This window comes from Capricornis sumatraensis, chromosome 9 (assembly GCF_032405125.1).
Source record: "Capricornis sumatraensis isolate serow.1 chromosome 9, serow.2, whole genome shotgun sequence".
Classification (NCBI taxonomy): domain Eukaryota; kingdom Metazoa; phylum Chordata; class Mammalia; order Artiodactyla; family Bovidae; genus Capricornis; species Capricornis sumatraensis.
In genome coordinates this window covers 71,051,515-71,077,776 of record NC_091077.1, presented here as the reverse complement: position 1 = coordinate 71,077,776, position 26,262 = coordinate 71,051,515, and the positions used below count along the sequence as shown (strand labels likewise).

Sequence of the window (26,262 nt, the reverse complement as noted above, 5' to 3'; positions counted from 1 at the left end):
TCCCCAACCTTATTAAAAAGTGGGTCAAGATCTGAATGGACATTTTTCCAAAGACGACATACATGGTGAACAGGAAAAGATGTTCAACATCATTAATCAGCAGGGAAATCCAAATCAAAACTACAATGAGATATCATTCCACACCTGTTAGAATAACTATTATCAAAAGACAAGAAATAACCAGTGTTGGCAAGAATGTGGAGAAAAGAAAACCCTTGTGCACTGCTGGTAGGACTGTGAAGCCACTATGGAAAACAGTATGGACATTTCTTAAAAACTTTAAAACAGAACTACCATATGATTCAGCAAGTCCACTTTTGGGTGTTTATCTGAAGAACATGAAAGCGCTAACTCAAAAAGATAGTGCATCCCCATGTTCAACTGCAACATTACATACAATAGCCAAGATATGGGAACAACCGAAATGGCCATCAGTGAACAAATGGATAGGGAATTCCCTGGCTTTCCAGTGGTTAAGAATCCGCCAGCCAATCCAGGGAACACAGGTTCAATCCCTGGTCCAGGAAGATCCCATACACCACAGAGCAACTAAGCCCACCTGCTGCAACTACAGCGGGCGGGCCTACATGCCTAGATCCTGTGCTCTGCATCAAGGGACGCCACTGCAACGAGAAGCCCGCCCACCACAACAAAGAGCAGCCCCTGCTCACCACAATGAGAGAAAGCCTGCACACGGCAAAGACCCAACCCAGCCAAAAACAGAAGAGTCATATCTCAAAAAAAGAAAAAGGACGAATGGATAAAGAAACTGTGGTTATACACACACAAAGGAATACTATTTAGCCATAAAAAGAATGACATCTTAGGAAAAAAAGACAAAAAAAAAAAAGGAATGACGTCTTGCTATCTGCCACAACATGGATAGACCTCCAGGGCATTATGCTAAGTGAAATAAATCAGAGAAAGACAAGCACCATACGGTCCCTCTTATAAGCAGAATCTAAACAAATTATGAAACAAAAAACACCAAGCTCAAAGGTTGGGGCAGGAGGGTATGTGGAGAAATGGGTTAAAAAAAAAAAAAAAAAAAACACAAAAATTCTAAAATAATTTCAATTAGGGTAAAATGAAAACCCTATAAAGAGTAGTGACTTTATTCAATCAATCTTAAATTCACACAAACACAAACCACCATATATCACTGGCTAATAAAGTTCTAACAGTAAAATGAAAAATTGGTTTCACATTAGAAAATATATTAATGCAGGATAGCATGTTAATGAGTTAAGAGAAAATTACAGGATCACATGAATAAATGCATCACAGGTCTGTAATATATATATTTTTAAAACAGTACTATCAAAAATAAAAATTCTTCAGGGAAGGGTGGCTCATCAAGTTATTAAGAATTCAATGCCCATCCATTAATAATTTCACTCTCTCTAATTTTAAGCTACTTTCTGATCTATAATCTGTTCTCCAATGCCAGCTTACCAGGAATGTTCTATGAACACAGATAGGTCATTCAGACTGCCAGATCAGGCTCTTGTGAAGTGTGCTTTAAGAGTCTAATCATTATTTGGTAAATTTAGAACATTAATATTCCAATGAGAAACGCCTAGATCCAAAGTATACCCAGAAGGAATTATTGACAGGGGCCAGCCTGAGCAGGCAGCCTGAGAGAAGTTCACAGTGTTGTTACAACTAGGCCTAAAGTTGAACTGGCCAAGAGGCTCTGGAACATACTACAGAGGCCAATTATTCTAAGGAAGGCATTTTATTTTTTTGGTCTGATAAATCACAACTCAGTGACCCATTAAGTAATAAACACTGGAAAAGAGCTGTTGCTTTCACAGATTGTGTTAAATTGAGGATTAATGCAATTATCAATATCATGCTGAATATCTCCTTGGCAACAGCTAAAAATAGCACTTTGAAAAGAAAGCTGCACTGTCTCCCGGCTGTGCCAGGAGACTAACTTGATCCTAGTACAAAGACTAGGATTTATTCTGCCGCCGGAACACATTCTTTAACCAAAGGATGGCACGCACGCTGTGTAATGAATGCTATGGAATCCAAGGACAGACTCCATAGCACATAAGTCTTACTCAGCCTGCTAAGTGCAAAGAGCATCACACGTAAGGGAACTGGTAGGGCTGGTATCCTGCAGCATTACTGGGTGCAAATCTTCCAGGTTCTGGTCTGATGTGGTTAGCGGCCCTCTCACATGCCTCCAGATTCTGGGGAGGCCTCATAGGGTAACATCTGTTCTAGAATTTTATTTCCTTAAGAATAGGCACCAAAGGAATTTTACAGGACTCTAAACTCAGTAGACCTCCCCATTACTGAAAGCTCAGGGGGAAACAGGTTATTTTGCATTGTGAATCATCACAGGAGCTGCCACGGAAAACCTCAAAAATACAATGCCCTTGATGAAGGGAGTTTATTTCAACTGTTATCACTACAACTGCCAACTTTTCAGCCTGTTACTCAGTTCACTATAAATTCGACCAGTATAGTTTATAGTTTATATCTATACCAGTATAGATTTCACTGCTTACATCTGCTGTCATACACATTAGAGCTCTACTCATCTGCTTCCCAAGACAATTCTGAGAGATGCACATGGAGGTATCTACCTATTTTACAGGTTAAAAAAAAAATTTAAGATTCAGAAATCTTTTATTTTTTGCAACAAACTTCTATTCCAACCTACTCAGTCTTATCTCCCATTACTACACAAGTCCTCTCTTCTACATAGTTGGATCTCTTATTCTTCATTCCATTCTTTTCTTATGCACCCACTTTGGAAATGCCATTGTTTTTCTTCCAGATTTTCCTTTCAACTGCCCAAACCAAATTTTGCTGTTTTCCAAGTCTAACACAAACCAGACCTCTTCCCCAGGACTACCTTCACTTCCTTCCCCACATGATCTTCCTCTGAATGTAAACTGTACAAAACACCTCTAACTGGGCAATTCAATTCTACCTCAGGTTATTTTTAAAAAATTATAAGAGAATTCTTTTAAAAAGCACTGCAGAAAGTCTAGATGGTTACAAAATGCTTAGATGGTTTCATGAGTTGAAGAACACTGCACATCCCTTAGGCCTGGGCAAAATAGGCCAGTCAAGCTCCTCCTCTGACTGCACTCTTCCTCCTGTGGGGCCTCTTTAGGCCATACTCCAGACTTTTTATCCAAGACTTCTTAGCCCACTCTCAGGATCTGCATGAATCTTTGCCTGGATCTATCCCCCTAAGGGTAAGCTTTGCTGCAGGCATACATTATAGTCCAAGTGCAGCAGATTGTACTCTGCCTTCCCTGTACCTGGAATCAGTCATTTTTTCAAAACCAAGATCTAGGTGTTGTTATGAGGGAGTCATTGCTTTTAGGTCCTCTCAGTGAAGCGACTCATGAAAATACATCTTAAATAAAACAGAAATCCCAGGAGTAAATAAAGAAATAAAACAGAAATCCCAGTAACAGCAAAATACTTAACTCATTTTGCTCTATCCAACAATAAACAAAAGTTTCAAATACTATGTGACTATCACTACTTATAATCTACTACATAAAGTTCAAGATCTCATTTTTTTTCCAACTTCAGAACATATTCTACTAAGGATATACAGCCAAATTTATTGGAATTACCTTCTCTATGTAATGAACTTGAAATAGTTATGCTAACATGTAACCAATTTGATATAGCTACAGCAATTTGTTTCTGTTTATAATCCATTTTAAGGGTTAACTTTCCTTATCCTTTCTGATTTAGTTTTAACATTTGAAAGTGTAAAATACTTACACAGTTCAAAACAATACCAAGTGAGACTTCTGATGTGGCCAAATGAGGTTTCCAAACCCTCTAAGAGCAACTACAAAACTGGACAAAAAGATCAAACACAACCATTTCAGTGTCCTGGAAATGGATTACAGGCTTACGACAATGTGAAAAATGCTTATTTATGAAAAACTATTGAACTTCAGGAAATCACCATGAAAATAAATCCCTGGCATACTTCCTAGGGACTGCTCCCTTTCTTCCTCCCATCATTCGGTGTGGTAAGTTTCACACCACAAGGTAGGCTATGAATAACCAGCAGTTTTACTGCTGGAGGACTGACTTGATTTAAAGAAGGTTAAATAATCCATGCCTCGTGGTGCTGTAATCTGAGAGCCAAGCAAATGGGGAAAGCCAGGGGTTCTACTGATCTGTGGTTGCAGTCCTGGTTGGGCAAAGACAAACGTAAAAGAGACAGACAAATGTATTGGGAAGATAAAAAGAGAGAGAGACACAGATGCACTTGACAAGCGTTTCACATATCCTGGCTGACTGGAGTTGGTGTGCACGCTTGAGAAGGATGAAACTATTCACGCATCCTTGTTTTATCAGAAGCCTGTGCACACGTACTAAGGAAACACAAGAGGTGTAGACCTGAAAACTATCTCAACTTGGAATATACTTCTAAATTCACATATAGATCCACTGATAGTAAGTGGAAGCCATACTGGTTTGATATGTTTGAGTATAATCTCTAACCAGTACTGGATGGCCGCTACACTGTGTGGACACAGACACGACCTCAAGAAAGCCAGAATTAAAATTAAAACAACAACAACAAAGAAAACAAGAACAAAAACAAAAACCAACTAAACAGAGCCATCAGTGGCCACACATCCCAGAGGAAATGAATCACACAGCTAAGTCCAGGTAAGTCCAGATAAATTACTACACATATAAGCAGACAGGCAAAATAGCAACAAAAATAATTGGGGCACAGGGGAGGGTCAGACTTTACAGTTGCATCAGTATTACTTAAAATACCCAGATTCATCAACAACAACAAAAAATGTAAGACAGGCAAAGAGAAAGTTTGACCACAATCAGGAAAAAGCAGCAGTTGACAGAAATATCTGATTATACAGGGATACTAGATCTAACCCACAAAAAGCGGCTATAGAAGGGAGGAATCAAGATGGCAGAGCAGCAGAACACGGCGTTCATCTCTCCCCACAAATGCATCAAGAATACTACTACAAATGGAACAATTCTCACAGAGTACCTGCAGAAAGCCAGCAGAGGACCTTGGACACCTGAAAGGACAAACAAGATCCCCACAGGAGGGGCAGGACAGAAGAAAGAGAGAAAGAAGAGAGCAAGCAGGACAGGACCTGTACTCCTGGGGAGGGGTGAGGAGCTGAAGGAAAAGGAAAAGTCCTGCACCTGGGGAAGCCCCTTCACCAGCAGGGAGATCAGCAGGGTCAGAAAAGGAGCTCTGGGGGCTTGGAGCAGAGTGGAGCAACTGGTCAGTGGCAGGCAGGACAAAGTGAGACCTACCTGGATGGTGCGTGCCACAGCTCCGCGCACCCCAGCCTAAAGTGTGGGTCTGCTAGTGTGGATGGGGGCTGGGGGCTGGAACGTGGGGTTTGGAGAACAGACCCGGGTAGAGGACTGCTGTTGGCTATGAAGAAACAGCCTGTAGGGATGGGAGCGAGGAAGTCCACAACCAGGCACCGGGAATGCTTGTGGAAGAAGCCTGGGCCTCCACAGAAATGAAGCTCTGTGGTTGAGCGGCGCATGATGGGCACGGCCGCCACTGTAGCCTCTCCCCCTCACACTGGCCCCTGTCACCACGGGCACTAGGAGGGGTGGCTTTCCCATCACATGTGGGCAGACTCACAAACCTGGGTTTTCATGTGTTGGCCCCATTCTGCCTGGGCAGGCTCATGTGCCCTGGGGCAGCCTCAGGAGAAGAAACCAGCTAGGGAGCCCACATGCAGAAAGGGGCTGACCCCCCCAGCTGAGTCCCAGGAGCCATGCAACTGAGAGAGAAGAGATGATATCTCTGCTCACGGCTGTGCGAACTGTGGATTTACATCCGTGCTGCTGATTCTGTAAATTCAGCACCTACAGAACAGCCCAATAAACAATGAGTGCTCTCAAAGCTGACATGGGTCCAGCTTTAGAGCTGCGGGCTTTGTGGGCAGATACACAAGGGGGCTGGGCCAGGCCAGAGGCTGAGCTGCTTCCATAGCTACCACAGCAGGTCCAGGGGCATGGCTACTGCAGTGCTGAGACCCACTTTCAGTGAATCTGTGCTGGTGGCCTGGTGAAAATAACCCGAGAGACACCAGGGCCAACCACACGCCTACCCAGGGTTACGACAGGGCTGAGAGCAGTGCCGACAATGGTGTAACCCGTGAGCCCGCACATCGGTGAAAGGTGACACGATAGGGCACACACACAGGTGAGCAGCTCCAAGGAGGCCCTCAGGGAGCGCTCCCATGGGAGTGCTCCAGTCCCACCTATCCTGCACCACAGCTCAGAATCGCACCTCAGAAACACCTCTGGGGGCTCCTACTCCAATAGCAGGGGAGCAGATCCCGCCCCTGACAGGGCAGTGACAAGCACAGAGCAAAGGGGAGGTCCCACTCAATATCCAGTGCAAGCCCTGGTCACCACATCAGTCTGCCTAAACCTGTACTGAGTTCACAGCCACCTCAAAACATACCCCTTGATACACCCCTACCTACCAGACGGACAAGACCCACCAAGGGGTAGTCACTAGGAGCGGGAGGAACTACTCTCCTGCTCCCTGTGGAAAGGAGACCACTAACACAGAAAGCTACAGAAGATGACATGGCAAGAGAAGTATGTTTCAGACAGAGGAGCAAGATAAAATCCCACAAGAACAACTAAATGAAGAAGAGACAGGCAGTCCGCCTGAAAAGGAATTCAGAGTAACGATAGTAAAGATGATATGAAATCTCGGAAAAAGAATGGAGGAACAGGCCAAGAAGATACGAGAAATTGTTAACAAAGAGCTGTAAGATTTAAAATACAAATGGAGAGGAACAGTATAGTAACTGAAATGAAAACTAAATTAGAAGGAATCAATGGCAGAAAAACGGAGGCAGAACGAGTAAGTGAGCTGGAAGAGTGGTCGAAATCATCACCACAGAACAGAACAAAGAAAAAAGAATGAAAAGAAATGGGGACAATCTCAGAGATCTCTGGGAGAACACTGAATGTGCCAACATTCACATTTTAGGGGTCCCAGAAGGAGAAGAGAAAGGCCTGAGAAAAATATTTGAAGAGATTACAGCTGAAAACTTCCCTAATACGAGAAAGGAAACACTCAAGTCAAGGAAGCACAGGTATTACTATACAGGATGAACCCAAGAACACATCAAGACACATATTAATCAAACTAACAAAAATTAGACACAAAGAAAAACATTAACAGTAACAAATAACTTTAACATACAAGGGAATCCCCATAGTTATCAGCTGATTTTTCAGCAGAAACTCTGCTGACAAGAATGGCATGACGTATTAAAAGTGATGAAAGGGAAAAATCTACAACCAAGAATATGCTACTCAGCAAGGGTCTTATTCATATTTGACAGAGAAATCAAAAGCTTTACAGACAAGCAGAGGCTAAGAGAATTTAGCATTGCCAAACTGGCTTTACAACAAATGATAAAAAGGAACTTTTCTAGGCAGGGGTTGGGGGGAGGTGAGGGGAGAAAGGAAGGAAAAAGAAAAAGACCATAACTACAAACAAGACAATCACAAGTGGGAAAGCTCACCAATAAAGGCAAATCAACAGTAAATGTAAAAACTCATCCATACCAATAAGATATTAAAACCAGTAACTGTGAAATGAGACTACTATTGCAGGAAGTGGGAAATGCATTTGAAAATAAAAGTCCAGTAACTTAAAAACAACCTTGTATAGTTGGTTTAAAACTCAACATTTAGAAAACTAAGATCATGGCATCTGGTCCCATCACTTCATGGCAAATAGACTGGGAAACAGTGGAAACAGTGATAGACTTTATTTTGGGGGGCTCCAAAATCACTGCAGATGGTGACTGCAGCCATGAAATTAAAAGACACTTACTCCTTGGAAGGAAAGTTATGACCAACCTAGATAGTATATTAAAAAGCAGAGACATTACTTTGCCAACAAAGATCCATTTAGTCAAAGCTATGGTTTTTCCAGTAGTCATGTATGGATATGAGAGCTGGACTATAAAGAAAGCTAAGTGCTGAAGAATTGATGCATTTGAACTGTGGTGTTGGAGAAGACACTTGAAAGTCCCTTGGACTGCAAGGAAACCCAACCAGACCATCCTAAAGGAAATCAGTCCTGAATATTCACTGGAAGGACTGATGCTGAAGTTGAAACTCCAATACTTTGGCCACCTGATACGAAAAACTGACTCATCTGAAAAGACTGATGCTGGGGAAGACTGAAGGCGGGAGGAGAAGGGTACGACAGGATGAGATGGTTGGATGGCATCACCGACTCAATGGACGTGAGTCTAAGTAAACTCCGGGAGCTGGTGATGGACAGGGAGGTCTGGGTGCTGCAGTCCATCGGGTTGCAAAGAGTCAGATATGACTGAGCAACTGAACTGAACTGATCTGATATAGACTGCTATATCATAACCTCAGGGGAACTACAAACCAAAAAACTACAACACACACAAAAAAGGAAACGCAACACTAAAGATAATCCTCAAGTCACAAAAGAATAAAAGGGGAAGGGGGAAAAAAAGACCTAATAAAATCAAGTTGAAAATGATTCACAAAATGGTAGTTAAGAATTCAGATAGATAATTACCGTAAATGTAAATAGATTAAATGCTCCAACGAAAAGATTTACAATAGCTGAGTATATACAAAAATGAGACTTGTGTACAGGCTGCCTATAAGAGACCCACTTCAGATCCAGGGACACATACAGACTGAAAGTGAGGGGATGGAAAAATGTATTCTGTGCAAATAGAACCAAAAGAAAGCTGAAATAGCAATACTCACATCAGATAAAACAGGCTTTTTAAAAAAAGACTGTTACAAGAGACAAGGAAGGATACTATGTAATGATCAAGGGGACGATCCAAGATGATGTAACAACTATAAATATATATACACCGAACCTAGATGCACCTCAATATGTAAGGCAAATGCTAACAGTCATAAAAGGGGAAACTGACAGTAATAGTGGGGGACTTTAACATCCCACCAACACTAATGGACAGATCATCCAGACAGAAAATCAGTAAGGAAACACAGGCCTTAAATGACACATTAAGCGAGATAGACAATTGATATTCATAGAAAAATTCATCCAAAAGCAGAATATACTTTCTTCTCAAGTGCACATGGGACATTCTCCAGGATATGTCATGTCTTGGGCCAGAAATTAAGCTTCAGTAAATTTAAGAAAATTGAAGTCATATCAAGCATCTTTTCTGACCACAACACTATGAGATTAAAAATAAATTATAGAAAAAAAAACTGTAAAGAAAAAAAATCAAACATGTGGCCACTAAACAATCTGACACTGAACTACCAGGAGATCAATGAAGAAATCAGAGAGGAAATAAAAAAATACCTACACACAAATTATAATGAAAGCATGACGATCCAAAACCTATGATATGCAGCAAAAGCAGTTCTAAGAGGGAAGTTAATGGCAATGCAATCTTACCTTAGGAAACACAAAAAATATTAAACATAGCTTTACGCCTAAAGAAAGAACAAACAAAATCCAAAGTTAGTACAAGGAAAGATATAAAGATCAGAGCAGGCAAATGAAACAGAGATGAAGAAAACAAAGGAAAATTATCAATAAAAATAAAAGCTGGTTCTTTGAAAAGTTGTAATTGATAAATCTTCAGCTAGACTTACCAATACAAAAAGGCAGAAGGCTCAAAACAATAAAGTTAGAGATGACAAAGAAGTTACAATAGACATCAAAGAAATACAAAAGATCATAAATTCTTAGAAAGGTACAATCTTCCAAGACTGAACAACAAACAGAAAATATGATCATATCAATCATAAGTATTGATATTGAAACTGTGATCAAAACACTTGCAACAAATGTTGACAGGCAAATTCTATCAAACATTGAGAGAAGAGTTAACACCTATCCTTCTGAAATGTTTCCAAAAAACTGCAGAGGAAGGAACACCCCTAAGCTCATTCTAGGAGTCCACCATTATTCTAATACCAAATCCAGACAAAGACACCACAAAAAGGAGAAAATTACTGGCCAATATCACTGATGAACACAGATGCAAAAATCCTTAACAAAACATTAGCAAATCAAATCCAACAATACATTAGAAGGATCATACACCATGATCAAACGGGATTTACCCCAGGGATGCAAGGGTTCTTCAACATATGCTAGTCAATCAGTGTGATATACCACATTAACAAACTGAAGAAGAAAAACCACACGGTCATCTCAATAGATGCAGAAAGAGAATTTGACAAAATTTCAAAAACTCATTTATCATTAAAAAAAAAAAAAAATCTCCAGAAAGCAGGTACAGAGAGAACCCATCTCAGCAAAATGAAGGCCATATATGACAAACCCACAGCTAACATCACTCTCAATGGTGAAAAATTTAAATCATTCAGATGGCACAAGTGGTAAAGAATCTGCCTGTCAATGCAGGAGATGCAGGTTTGATCTCTGGGTCATGAAGAGCCCCTGGAGAAGGAAATGGCAAACCACTCTTATTTCTTGCCTGGAAAATCCCACGGAGAGAGGAGCATGACAGGGACAGCCCATGGGAGGGCAAAGAGTTAGACAGGATAGCACACACACACCATGCTTTCTAAGATCAGGGACAAGCACGTCTACTCTTTCCACTTCTACGCAACAGAGTTTTGGATGTCCTAGCCATGGCAATCAGAGAAGAAAAAGAAATAAAAGAAATTCAAATTGGATAAGAAGTAAAATTGTCATTGTTTGTACATGACATGATACTATCCACAGCAAATTCTAAAGATGCCATCAGAAAACTATTAGAGCTTCTCAAGGAATCTAGTAAAGTCACAGGATACAAAATTAATACACAGAAATCTCTTGCATTTCTATAAACAACAAAAGATCAGAAAGAGAATTAAGGAAACAATCCCATTTACCATCACATCAAGAATAAAATACCTAGTAATAAACCTACCTGAGGAGGCAAAAAGACCTGTACTCAGAAAACTACAAGATGCTGATGAAAGAAATCAAAGATGCCATAGATGGAAAAATATATAGTGTTGTTGGATTGGAAGAGTCAATACTGTCAAAATGACTATACTATCCAAAGCAATCTACAGATTCAATGCAATCCCTATCCAATTACTGATGACATTTTTCACAGAATTAGAACAAAAATTTTAGGAATTTGTATGGAAACACAAATGACCCTGAACAGTCAAAGCAATCATGAGAAAGAAAAATGGGAGTTAGAGGAATCAGGCTCCCCGACTGCAGACTACACTACAAAACTACAGTCATCAAAACAATTAGTACGGGCACAAAAACAGAAATAAAGATCAGTGCAACAGGACAGAAAATCTGGAGATAAACCCACGCACCTATTTTCAACTAATCTGTGATAAAGGAGGCAAGACTATACAATGCAGGAAACATGGTCTCTTCAATAAGTGTGCTAGGAAAACTGGACAGCTATATGCAAAAAAGTGGAAATAAGAACCCTCCCTAACACCATAGACAAAAATGAAAAGGATTAAAGACTAAAACTAAGGCTGGAAACTATAAAACTCTTAGAGGAAAACATAGGCTCAACATAAGTCACAGCAGTATCTTTTTTGATCCACTTCCTACAGTAACGAAAATAAAAACAAAAATAGACAAATGAGACCTAATTAAACTTTAAGTTTTCCACAGCAAAGGAAATCATAAACAAAATGAAAAGACAACTCACAGAATGAGAATATTTTTAATCAATGCAATTGACAAGGGGTTAATCTCCAAAACATACAAACAATTCATGCAGTTCGGAAAAAAAAAAAAAAACAACAAACCCCAAACAACCCAATCAGAAACGGGTGAAATATATAAACAGACATTTTTCTAAAGAAGATATACAGATAGCCAAAGAGCACATGAAAAGATGCTCAACATCACTAATTACTAGAGAAATGCAAATCAAAACTACAAAGAGATATCACTTCACAGTGGTCAGAATGGCCATCATCAAAAGATTATATTAAGTGAAGTTAAGTCAGACAAATATCATATGAAATCACTGATATGTGAAATCTAATAAAAAAATGATACAAATGAACCTACTTACAAAATAGAACAGACCCACCAATCTCAAAATCAAACTATGGTTACCAAAGGAAAAACACAGGCAAGTGATAAACTGGGAGATTAGGAATAACATACACACACTACTAAATACAAAATAGATAACACACACACATAACTGATTCACTTTGCTGTATATATGCACTAACCAAATTATAAATCAACTGCACTCCAATATAAATTTTTAAAATTTTAAGATGATAAAAAATAAAAAACATTTATATATAATTTGTTGTAAAAAACTAAAAGGAGTATGTTTAAAAACTTAAATGAGCATGATGACGATGATTTAAAAAAAGAGAACCATGAAAAAGGACAGACGTTATTTACAAAGAGAAACAAAATGAAAACAAAGATGGAAGAGTCAATAACTGAAATAAAATATTCACAGATAGGCTCAGCAGACCTGCATTGGCATAAGGATTAAGTAAACCTGAAGTTAGAACAATAGACATCCAATCTGAAGAAATAAGGCTGGGAAAAAAAAGATGGAAAAAAAAAATTGGACCCGTCACGGTACATGTGATTAGAGTTCCAGAAATGAGGAGAGAACAGATATTTGAAAAAGTGACTAAAAATCTCAAAACTGTGATGAAAAGAGTTAATCTAAAGATCCGAGAAGCTCAGTGAACCCCAAGTACATAGATCCATCTCTTAGAGACACCAGAGTCAAATCTGCTCAAAGACAAAATCTGAAAGCAACAAGATAAAAACAACTTATTAATTATAGGGGAACAGCAAAACTGTCAATATCTGATTTCTCACCAGCAACAATGAAGGGCAGAGGCAGTACAATGACACATTCAAAATGGTAAAAGAAAAAAGACTGTCAATCAAGAATTAAATATTTAAGAAGACCATACCTCAAAACAAAGGCTAAATAAAGACATTCACAGATAAAGACAGAGAATTTGCTGCTATCATACCTGCCTTACAAGACATATTAAAGGAACTCCTTTGGACAGAAAGATGACACCGGACAGTAAAAGTTCCTGAAGAAATGAAGGGCATTATAAATGGGAAATACACCAAATGCTCTATAAACACGTTATTTTCTCTTTTAGGGCTTCCCTTGTGGCTCAGCTGGTAAAGAACTGCCTGCGATGTGGGAGACCTGGGTTCGATCCCTGGGTTGGGAGGATCCCCCGGAGGAGGGAAAGGCTACCCACTCCAGTATTCTGGCCTGCACATTTCCATGGACTACAGTCCATGGGGTTGCAAAGAGTTGGACACGACTGAGCGACTTTCACTTTCAAGAAAATTTAGCTAAGAAACAGATGGCTAAAAAATCAGAAATATTAAAATAGTACAGTAAACAAATTAACACAAAAGACTATAGTAAAAGAAAAAGGAATAAAAAAGACATGAGATGTATAGAAGACAAAATGTCTTATATAAATTTAACCATGTCAATAAGCATAATGTGAATGGACTAAACACTAATGAAATGGCAGAGACTGTCACACTGAAATTAAGAAGATCCAATCACATGCTGTCTCTAAGACACACTTCAGATTCAAACATGAAAACAGGGTGAAAGTTTAAGGATATCAAAAATATATGAATCAGTAACCATAAAATAGAGTGGATGTCTTAGTTTGGGCTGCTATCACATAAGTATCAAAGACTGGGTGGCTTATAACCAACAAGCTTTCTGGAGGCTGGAAGTCTAAGATTAAGGGGCTGGCAGATTCAATATCTGGTGAGTGCCTGCTCTCTGGATCCTAAGGGTCTTCTCACTACAGCCTCATGTGGCAGAATGGTCAAGGGCCCTTAGATCTCTTATTAGGGCACAAATCTCATTCATGAGTACCCTACTCTCACGACCTAATCATTTCCCCCAGGCTCCATCTCTTAATTCCATCACATTGGGAGTAAGCTTCTAAGATATAAATTTTGGGAGGATGAAAATATTGTCTATAGTAGTGCCTACAGAAGTATCAGACTAAATAGTTTTAAAAACAGGAAATATTGCTAGAGACAAAGAAGGAACATTTCATGATGATAAGAGAGTCGTCAGGAAAATATAATAGCTATGAAAATGGATATGCACCTAAAAGTAGAGTTATAAAATACATAAAGAGGACAAACGGCCAGAACCTCAGAAGCTTCCCAGGTGTCCCTTCCAAATCTGTAATACCTTCTTTCTCACCCCAGGCCCACATCCCCCAGCAAACACTCAATCTGTTCTTCATAAATTAACTTGAAGAATAATTTATGTATTATTAACTGAGGTTAACATAATTCTAAAAATTTGAAATATTCACTTATGCTTGCCACCTTGTGAGAAACGTGTCCAAAAAGGACTCGAGATCTTAGAGGTTGCTCTAGACCCCACTTTTTGCAGTCTACACTCACATTGAATTTAACTACAACTTAGCTAACAACTAACACTTCCTGATTGTTTTCATGTGCTAGTCATTTAATCCTTACAACAACTTTGTGAGGAAGGTAGTACTATTGGAGAAGGCAATGGCACCCCACTCCAGTTCTCCTGCCTAGAAAATCCCATGGATGGAGGAGACTGGTAGGCTGTAGTCCATGGGGTCGCTGAGGGTCGGACACGACTGAGTGACTTACTTTGACTTTTCACTTTCATGCATCAGAGAAGGAAATGGCAACCCACTCCAGTGTTCTTGCCTGGAGAATCCCAGGGAAGGGGGAGCCTGGTGGGCTGCCGTCTATGGGGTCGCACAGAGTCGGACACGACTGAAGTGACTTAGCAGTAGCAGCATATCAAGTTAAATGATGGAACTAGAACAGATCTGTCTAACTCTTCATGCTTTTAACTACAAGAGTATATTGTCTTTCACTGTATGAAAATAACAAATTGTTTGCAGGAAGAAATAACTGAGCCAGACACAGAAGCTGCTGCAGAAAGGTAATAAGCACAGAGCATACGCATTTCACTGTCCTAAAGAAAAAATGACTTTAAATTCCCTTGCTACCAAGAATTAGGGCACCTGAAAGGAAGATGACACTACTTCAGAACATGTCATCAAGTCACAGAGACCTGATCTATAAAGATTCTGAGACCTGTGTTAAAAACAAACCTCTACCTCACTGTGAATCAGGGACTTGTACCACTGGTCTTGGGTTTTTCTTCTACAGTTAATCCAAGTTCATTTTCCAGTAAGTTGGCAAGATGGATTCCTTGAAGATGGATGAATTCAATCTGCAAGTACATGTTCTTTGAAAGTGAAAGTCACTCAGTCATGTCCAACTCTTTGCGACCCCACGGACTACACAGTCCATGGAATTCTCCAGGCCAGAATACTGGAGTGGGTTGCGTTTCCCGTCTCCAGGGAATCTTCCCAACCCAGGGACTGAACTCAGGTCTCCCTTATTCTTTGCCCTTACAAACATACAGATACATGGGATCTTTTATTCTGTTTTCTAGAAAATTATTTTCTTGGGTCATAGGGTAAAATAATTTCACATGACATGGGGCACAGTCCTTTATGAAAGAACTGAAATATTATACTGCAGAAAGCCATCTCCACAGCACGCTTTTATACTTTTAAAATAATTCTCCAGTTATCTTATTTTATTACTACTCAAATCTCTGGTAATCCAATCTGAGTCTAAATGAGGTTCTAATGCCACTATAACCTAAATTTATGTGATAATCTGACAAACAGGAAGAAGGTAAGCATTTGGGAAAGGAAACAAACTCAGCTGACACTAAAATATAATGAGACCTTCGAGGCAAAGATGGACATTTTGAAACAGTCCTGGGACAAGCTGGTAGTTATTTGGAAAGTGAAAAATTTGGATTTCTATGTCACACCAGACACAAGAATAAACTCCAACTGGACTGCAGATCTAAATGTAAAAATCTGTAACTACTGGGAAAAAACAGGTGACTTCCTCTTTAAGCTCAGTATAGGGAATGGCTTTCTGTAACTCAGAATCCTACAGAATTTCAACTGACACAACTTTAGATATTAGTGTAACCTTGAAAAAATATCAGAAGGTGTTCAACCGTTCCCTTAATCACAAAACAACCACTTCTCTACCAGAGACTCGGTCGATGCAGTGGCTGGCTAGGGATATTTCCCATACTTCAGATCAGTGAACAAAACATAAATACAATAAGCTTGACTTGGAACTTACAAGTGTATATCCCATCTATCATTATTAAATGATAAAAACTTGCATTAAGTACATTTAAAAAAACTTCTCTTAATTAAATAATTCTGCAGTGAATATGTGTTTCTAGACAACAGGGAGAAAAACAAGAGGTTCACTATCCGCAGATTAATTTCCACATTGTAAATCTATCAGCAGCTCTCTGCTTCCCCCTGCAGCTTTGTAAAGTAATTGCTACAAAATAAGAAAGTACTAACTTTTAAAGCACAGTAAGCAAAGATCAATCTTATCTGGCTGAAAAAGAGGGATAAAAAAAGTTACACACTTGCTGAAGGGCTGGAAAGTGGAAGCACAGACAACAAAACTTTCTGCCTCAGCCCTATTTAGATGGGAAGAGGAAACCCTACACTGAAAGTGCTAATCCACTGACCTACAAATTATCCCGAAGGGAATGGCTTATCATTATGAAGGAAACAGAAGCTTCAGTTTTGTTTTCTTTGAAATAAGACATCATTTGCTTCACACATTTGCTCTTTCCACAAGTCACTTTTATTAGTCTACTAGGAGCTTGGAGGGAGAATCTCTAGATTGAAGCTGTAGTTAGAACCTCTCACTAAGCCTTGTCCTTCTGAGGAAAGACAACTGATCTTGGAAACAGTTTCCTGTTTCTTAACTCAGAAAATCCCATCTCCCAAAACTCAATTCAACAGAAATAAATTTTCTTATTTTGGTACTGCTTAAATTCTGTCCAACTCTTTTAATCTTTTAGAACCCTGAGCACAAGATCAGGGTAAAAAAAAAAAAAAAAAAAATATATATATATATATATCCTATTAGCAAGCTCTTCTGATGTTAGATGGAGTCAGTATACTGATTAGTCAATACTTCTTGTTTTGGAAGCTTAGTCATCTCCATCCATCGAGCTCTCTGTCTCCCAAAGTGCAGCCACAGTTCTACCTGAACCAAAATGACATGGAAAATAAGCCACAAGGATTTATTGTATAGCACAGGGAACTACATTCAATATCTTGTAATAACCTATAAAGAAATATAATTGAGAAAAAGTACAACTGAATCGAACTGATGCTTTTGAACTGTGGTGTTGGAGAAGACTCTTGATAGTCCCTTGGACTGCAAGGAGATCCAACTAGTCCATCCTAAAGGAAATCAGTCCTGAATATTCATTGGAAGGACTGATGCTGAAGCTGAAACTCCAATGCTTTGGCCATCTGATGCGAAGAGCTGACTCATTTGAAAAAAGACCTGATGCTGGGAAAGATTGGGGGCAGGAGGAGAAGGGGACAACAGAGGATGAGATGGTTGGATGGCAGCAGACTCAATGGACATGGGTTTGGGTGGACTCTGGGAGTTGGTGATGGACAGGGAGGTCTGGCGCTGCGGTTCATGGGGTCGCAAAGAGTCTGGACACGACTGAGCGACTGAACTGAACAACTGAATCACTATGCTGCACACCTGAAATGAACACAATGCTGTTAATCAGCTTACTTCAATTGTTAACAAAGGAGATTCCTGGCTGCTACCTCACAATTTTGTGGTAGCAGACACTTCTCAGGGCTTTGCATTGTAAGTAAGTTTCCTGTGATTCTCAGACGCAATTCAGTTTGAGAACCAATGATCTACACAATGAGATCTTCCTTAGTAAACAAAAGAAACACTGAACTCCATTTTAACTCTTTCATCAGCAAATAACTTCCAAAAGTTTTAGAGTAAATGACCCTTACTTCCCCTGTTTTAAAATCAGGATCAGAAATCTAAGGTCCCTTCCAGTTCTTAAATTCTAGGATTTAATCACTTGTCAGTAGCATTCATTAAACTTAATACTGGTAAACGCTATGAAATTAATAAATATTGCAACCTTAGTTCAAAAGAATGCACATTAGAAATGAGATAAAAGGGAAAGAACAAATCAGAAGGGGTTTTCTCATGAGGTTAACAGAATATGCAGGGCACTAAGTTACTGAAAGCTTTCTGGAAGCAACCAAGAGAACTGTTCCTGGTAACCATGCCCAGGATTACAACAACACTTATAAGATTATGAAAACAATGCAACCGGGAGTTCCCTGGTGGTCCAATGGATAAGACTCGGTGCTCCCGATACAGGGGGCCTGAGTTCAATCCCAAGTCAGAGAACTAGATCCGACATGCAGAAACTAAGACCACTCACAGACAAACAAATAAAACAAATCATATTTTTTAAAAAAATAATGCAATGAGGCAGCAGATACATGGAAATCAAAAGGATAAAGTAATGTGTGATTTAAGAAATATGGGAGTGACGGGGGAAAGACTAATAAAGAACTTCAGCACTAAACCAGTAACTATTCCTGGTTAAAGATTAAACAGCCCTAAAGGAAAATACAATCCTTTACAGTTTCAGAACCTAAGGAAAATGTTTTAAAATCGCAGAAACAACATGCTCTGAGTCCATGCTCACCAAGCAACAGACTTTTTGTAAATGAATTCGATGCGCAAACAACTGGCAACAGGGAGCAAATCCATTAAAAGGATGCAATCTGCACTCCGGCTTAAAATAAAAAACCTTTTTCATTTGCACACAAAAATGAAGTCACCAGAGACCTGACAAACTCAAAAAGCCCTCCACCATCTGCCTATTTCTAATGGGCATCACCAGCTACCAGGTAGCCAAAGCCAAGGAATCATGCTTATTCCTCTGTCCAGCCCTCCCAAAGGAAGCCAGTATGTCTCATCAACTCCTCCTCCAAAATGTATCCTGAAGTACTCACTCATCTGCACTCAGTTCACAGTTCAAGCTACCATCATCTTTCACAGGCTACAGATTAGGCCCTAACTGGTCTAAGTGTTCTGCCTCATCCCTGTCCCCATGACCAACAGAATACTCTCAATAAAAGGTTAATAACTTTCATCTTTCCTCTGGCTTAAAATTTCCCATCTGTTTTCCATCTGTGTACTCGGAAAAAAATTCAAATTCCTTACTCACGGCTCTCAAGGTGTTCCATCATCAGACTCTCTCTTACTTCATCACCCCATTCTCTTGCTTAATCACTTTGCTCCAGCTCCCGGGCCTTGCACTCCTTGCACGCTCATAAACTGTAGCCCGCCAGGCTCCTCTGTTCATGAGATTCCCCAAGCAAGAATACTAGAGGGGGTGGCCATTCCTTTCTCCAGGGGATTTTCCTGACCCAGGGATAGAACCCAGGTCTCCTGCATTGCAGGCAGATTCCTTATCATCTGAGCCACCAGGGAAGCCCATGCCAAAAATATATCAAGTTTACAGCTACCGAACAACCTTCACACTAAGTGCTCCCTTTATATGGAATATTTTCCCATCAGATCCTCACACACTTGACTCCTTTTTCCCCGCAGTCTTTCCTAAAATGGCACGTCCCCAGAGAGGTCTTCCCTGACCAACCAATTTAAAGTAGTCCTGCCTACATGAAGCAACCTAGATAGATGTTCACCGACAGATGAATGTATAAAAAAGATGTGGTACAGGTACAAAATGGAATATTACTCAGCTATAAAAAGGAGTGAAATTGAGTCAGCTGTAGTGATGTGGATGGACCTAGCATCTGTAACAGAGAGTGAAGTACGTTAGAGAGACAGAAACACCATATGTTAACACACATATATGCAATCTATAAAAATGGTGCAGATGAACCTACCTGCAGGGCAGGAACAGAGATGCAGACATACAGAATGGACTTATGGACACAGAGGGGAAAGGAGAGGGCGGGCCGAACGGGGAGAGCAGCACGGACACGCGTGCATCACCATGTGTCAGACAGTCGGCTAGTGGGAAGCTGCTGCATGGCACAGGGAGCTCAGTTTGGTGCTCTGTGACGACTAGAGAGGTGGGGCGGGGGTGGGAGGGAGGGTCTAGAGAAAGAGGATGCATATATACATATGGCTGATTCACGTTGTTGTATTGCAGAAATGAATATGATATTGTAAAGCAATTATATTCCAATTTAAAAAAATAAAGTAGTCCCGCCCACCCCTCCAGGCCCCATGCATTTTTCATCACTCCCCTCACCTCCACCCATACCTCCCAACTAGAATATGAGAGATGAGTGTTTTATTCACCACTGTTATTCCTGAATGTCTCAAACAATGCGTGGCATGTGGAAGAAATGCAAATATTTCTTGAATAAATGAATGATAAAATCTCTGATATCTGTAAGACCAATTACTGGGCCTCACGGGAGAGAGAAAACCTTACTTACTCAGCTACTTAATGAAGGAAGACAGTGTGCAAGGTTCCAAGACAGTGGTCTTTGAATTTTAGTGTGTGTATAAGAACACCCAGAGAACTCCACTTTGATAAGCAGCCCACAAAAATGATTCTCTTATATCAATACTACCACAAAGAAATATATTCTATAGTTTCCCAAACTATAAGCATCTTTGTATCATAATATTATTATAGTAATAATTCTCATCTGCTACCAGGTAAGTCCACCTCAGTCAAGCCTTTAAAAATCATTTATTTGCTTTGCAAATCTAGTACATCTCAAATGTGAGTTAAAAATCCCATCCCTCTGGGTAGTCATGTCTACATTTAAGTTTTCACAAATACTCAAGATAGCTGCTGAAACACACAGACACACACACACAGACACACACACAGAGCTTTCTTCAAGAGATTCTGCCGGTTTTAACCAAACCTTAACTGCCTCCCTTCTCCATTACTCCTAATTAATCTACGAGTTCTGCTGGGAACTGGCACTCACTTGAGCCTGGATCTTCTCCTCAGTCATAGGGCAAGTCAAGTCAGCTTGAATAACAGACTTCAGCTATTGATACCTGATACGTTTGGCAATACATAGATCCTATGATAGTAAATCTTTCCCAAATCCCCAAAGGTCAGCTTTATGTACTTATTTTAGTAAAAAGTCTGCCCTGGTTATAAAGAATGGAAATTTTATTTATTTATATATTCAAATTGGACTTACTTTTTTTTTGATGTTGGTCATAAATGTAACATATGCTTACCATAAAAAAAATCCTGCAAACATTATAAAATTGTATTAAAGATAAATGAAAAATTTCCAATAATGACATCCTTCAGAGCTCCTCACTTTTTATAACTTGGTGTATACCCTTCCAAGCATTCCTGTATAAACATATTTTTATGTATAAACTAATTTCACACAGGTTTTTAACTTAAATGGAATCACTGACTGTTCTATGCTGCTGCTGCTAAGTCGCTTCAGTCGTGTCCGACTCTGTGTGACCCCATAGACGGCAGCCCACCAGGTTCCGCCATCCCTGGGATTCTCCAGGCGAGAACACTGGAGTGGGTTGCCATTTCCTTCTCCAATGCGTGAAAGTGAAAGGTGAAAGTGAAGTCGCTCAGTCGAGACCCCATGGACTGCAGTCCACCAGGCTCCTCCGTCCATGGGATTTTCCAGGCAAGAGTACTGGAGTGGGGTGCCATTGCCTTCTCCGGACTGTTCTCTAACCTCTGATAAAGAAAACACCTGCATGTCTCTTCTACTCTCAATGCTCATGTAGAACATGTGTAGAAGTTTCTCCCACACCAAGCAACTCCAGCTCTACAGTGGACACCAGCCAGTGTCCTACACTTTAACTCAATTATGTCACTATCTACTTGGAGACAGTGCCAGACCCCAAAGCTTACAGGCTGAGTTCCACAAGACTGGCTCCATCCACATTTCAGATGCCAATTGCAAGTCCAGGTTGTCACTGATTTTTTTTTTTTTTTGGGGGGGGGTCTGTTTGTTTGTGTATATATATATTTTAAACTATAGTTGATGCACAATATTATATGTTATACATAAAGGTGTACACCACAGTGATCCATGATCATAAAGGTTATATTCCACTTCTAATTATTATAAAATAGTAGCCATATCCCCATAGCTTATTTTATACACAGGAGTTTGTGCCTCTTACTTCTCTACCCCTATACTGCCCCTCCGTTCTTCCCTCTCCCTACTGGTAACCACTGGTTTGTTTCCTTTATCTGCAAGTCTGTTTCTTTTTTGCTATAGTCACCAGTTACTTTATCTTTTAGACTCCGCACACAAGTGGTATCATACAGTATTTGTCTTTCTCTGCTTCTTTCACTCAGGTCCATCCACGCTGTTGCTGCCAGCTCTGCTTTTGACCCACCGGCTATAAATGGACAGCTTCGACAACCTCCTCAGGTTCAACTAATTTGCTAGAGGGGCTCAGAGAACTCAGAAAGAGTTCACTTATTAGATTATCACTTTATTTTACAGGATATAACCCAGGAACAGTCAGATGGAAGAGATGCGTAAGGCAAGGTTTGTGTGAAGAGGCACTGAGCTTCCAGGCTCTATGGATGTGAATCCTCTCAGCATCTATAGGTGCTCACCAACTCTGAAGCTCTCTGAACCTCAACCTGTAGGGGTTTTATGGAGCTTTCATTAAGTAAGCATGATTGATTAATCACTGATCATTAGTGATTAATTCAACCTTCAGCATCTCTTCCCTCCCCAGAGGTGGGGTGGAGCTGAGAGCCCCAAACTGACAACCAGACCTCATCCTTAGGGGTTTTCCCAAAGTCACCTCATTAACTCAGATGTGGTTGAAAGAGCCTTGCTATGAATAACAAACCTTCATCTCTTTTCACTTAGGAAATGTCAAAGGTCTTAGGAACTCTGTGTCAGGAACTGGATAAACACCAAATACATATTTATTATAAATCATATTATAACACCTGCTTAATTCATTTAACATTCAGGCATTAATCCATGTCAATACAAGATTTATCTCTTTTTAATGACTATGTTGTACACCACACATAAATATGCCAAAACTGTTTAAAGTAATACCCTCTGTTCAACATTAGTTCTAGTTTTCTGAAATTATGAATGATCCTGCAACATGTCTTTATGGGACTCACCAGCCATGTGCGACCATTTAAATTAACTAAAATTTTAAAAATAGTTTTCAAATTCATTTTGTCAGCTGCACTAGCCACATTTTAACTGCTTTATGGCCAGATGACTGTTAAAATGTAGTAGCCAGTGGCTACCATATTGGACAATGGAGATATAGAACATTCCCATCACTGCAGAAGGTTCCATGGTAGCCCTGATCTAAAGAAACGCTCATATAAAAATTTGCTATCTGTACACCACAGAAATGATGTAGCAATTCAAACTCTCACTGTTAGTACATCAGTTCCTACTTCCTTTTCTTGTCAACATCCAAACAATGCTTGGATCTGAGAAATGACGTATGTTTTAATCTGCATTTAAAAATTATTACTGAGACTGAAAGTCTTCCCATGTGCCCCTTTGTGTTTATTTTTGTTGTTGAATTATCTGAACTGCGTCTACTTTAAAAGAATCAAGCTTAAACATATCCTTTTCCCAATGACCTATAAAACTAAACCTTATGTGCTACAAAGAGACATTTCTTCATCTGTTTAGCTGATTTCCTAATACTAATTTCACAAAGATATTTATCAAAGCATCATAAAAGAAAGCTAATACTACAACTAATGTGAGTTACACAGGTATACACAGTTGTCAAAACTCAGTGTGAGTAGTACACATTATAACTTAAAGTTTTACAACATGTAAATTATATCTTAATTTTTAAAAGGAAAAAAGTTTAAAAAGTATTCTGCTATTTAGAATTTTTGATTTATAAGCAATAAAAAGAATTATTTCTAATATTTATAGAACTTAAAATTTTCTGGCCAGGAGACAAAAAATGTTTTGCTATAATGAGAATGGGAAGTATAGTATGTAACAAATCACGCAATTGCCAAACCAATGGCACTGGAGAAAACTCACTATAGCAGGGCAAACTACGTTAAGGTATCAGAAAAGCATTTGCTAATATTTTAACATAGTCATTTCATATCTACACCAGTGTTACGAAAATTGAGCCAAACACTTTCTGGAAAATCATTTCTCTAATGTTATTGAATAGTACTTGATATAATTTTCTGAGCCGTTTCTGCTGAAGGTAGTTTATGAACTTGGCTCATTTTTGCCCTTTGTTGTTCTCCTCTAGTGGCACACATTAGCACAAAAGCTAAAACATGCATGTTAAAACCAAAAGATCTGATAATGAAAAGTGCCTAAGATGCTTCTCCTCAGTTCCTGCTACATCCCCCCTCCCATTATTACACTGCATGTTTACCATCTCAGCCCATCACCAATGCATCATCACCTGTTCAGTGAGTGCTTCAGAGGCATAAGCTACAAATCTCACTTATATTCTCTGCAGACAAACTCAGATGTTACAGTACCTCTTTAAGCCACCTTGCTTATGAGATCAGAAGAAAGAATATATAGAAGACACCAAGCCTCTGTCTCCCAAAATAAATGCTTGCTCAGTCACTAGCCCAGGGGCAGAGTAGCAGGACAGTATACATTTTATTTGTGCATCTGCTTTGTAGGAAGACAGTTGTTTTTGTTATTAAATTCTGCATTATATTTTACCTTCGGAATCAAAAAGATCTGGGTTTGAGAAACAGTTCTACTGCTTAATAGATATGTGATTTCAGGCAAGTTACTGTACTATCCTAAGCTGCTGTCTTATGGAGATACTAACAGTTTCTGCTGGAGGTAGTTGTAGGCATGTTGTAAAGATTAAATGAAAACACAAGCAACACTTTAAGCTTAGTGGCTGGCATATTACTGGTGCGTAACAAATGAGCTACTATCACACACAACTCTGTTCCTCAAGAACAAAATAAAATGTAAATGACACAGGTCCCAGTCACTGCCCTCTGTAAGCGAATCAACACCAAGATATTCAGGCAGTCATTTTCTGCTAACGAAGGATTAACAAACAGGCAGCATACCAAATTCTAAAGTCTGACCAAAAAATATGCACGACAGCAATTTCAGCAGCCAACCATCAATAAGGTCATTTAAAAAAGCTAAAAGGTATATATATAAGAAATAATTACACAAGATGAACATAAGAACCCAAAGTTCACAGAAAAAAGTGGAAACTTCTTTGCTAAGCAGGCACACTCAATGCAGCCCCACCACGTCACTGATTTATCTCAGATCCATCATTACTAAAGCAATAAGGACACAGATGGGCCAGTCACTCTTTACCACAAATGATGCAATCTATGATAGTAGTATCAATCAAATTTAGCACTTTAAAAAAGTTTACGTGGCAAATCATGCACACCAAATAGAATATTTACCTTTTTCTCTTCATCTGGCATGTTCTTCTCCAGTTCCATTAGATATTCTTCATCTAGTTCAGAGGAATTCATATCATCCTCAGGTTTGTTCTCAATCTTCTCCGCTCCCGGCTCCTCCGTCTCAAATGAGGCACTGGCGTCATGAAAGCACTCCTCCTCCCCCTGGTCTTCCTGGGGCTGGGCGTCGACATCCTTGAGCAGTTCGCTCTGGGAATGATGCTCTTTGCCACTGGATACTGGAGGGTTAACACACTCTGCATCCTGGGGATCTGTAACTTTCAAACCAGTGAACAGATCCTCTGGAACCCTACAGTCCTCCGACTTTTCCCCCATGCTGAATCAGTGAGGGAGGTGAAGCTGAAACTGCGAAAGAGAAAATAGGTTAGGTAATGCTATCTACCTGCCTATCCAATCCTAACTATCACATTTCAACAAACTTCTGCATCAAAATTCAAATCAAATCCGAACTTCTTTTCATTGATTCAATTATATATTCATATATAAAGGCTTTCATAAGCCCACAAATAATGCCAAATGTAATTCTAACTGCTACCCTTTTCAGAATTTCTTACAAGCCAATAGGAGACACCGCTTTTAACGTGATTCTTTCATCTTCTACTGCTCCTAGTTTTTCAGGGTTGCAAAAAATTGGCAGAAGCGAAAACAATGGCAAGAAAAAAGATGCGTTTCTAATTTTTCTTCAGATTGAATAACTAGGTCGTAAATAACTTCCAGCACCACCGCAGGAAGCTCAAAAATAAGTTTCTGGTAGAGTTCAAAATATAATCCGTGTCAACAGAGCAATCATCAACTTCACCCACTTGCATGTGATACAGCCCACGCAGGTTACAGTGGAAGGGAGGCCTTGGCTCTGGTAGCCCTAATCAGGATTCCCTAA

The 26,262-nt window shown here is 39.6% G+C and overlaps 1 protein-coding gene across 1 annotated transcript in view; it reads right to left on the bottom strand.

Moving 5' to 3' along the window:
• The window catches only part of TTC1 (tetratricopeptide repeat domain 1), a 48,373-nt gene that overhangs the window by 21,562 nt on the left and 549 nt on the right, over positions 1 to 26,262 (bottom strand). The window contains exon 2 of the mRNA XM_068980558.1: positions 25,365 to 25,727. Within this exon, the coding sequence (XP_068836659.1) occupies positions 25,365 to 25,697 (333 nt within the window). The 5' untranslated portion in view covers positions 25,698 to 25,727. The remainder of the gene's footprint in view (positions 1 to 25,364; positions 25,728 to 26,262) is intronic.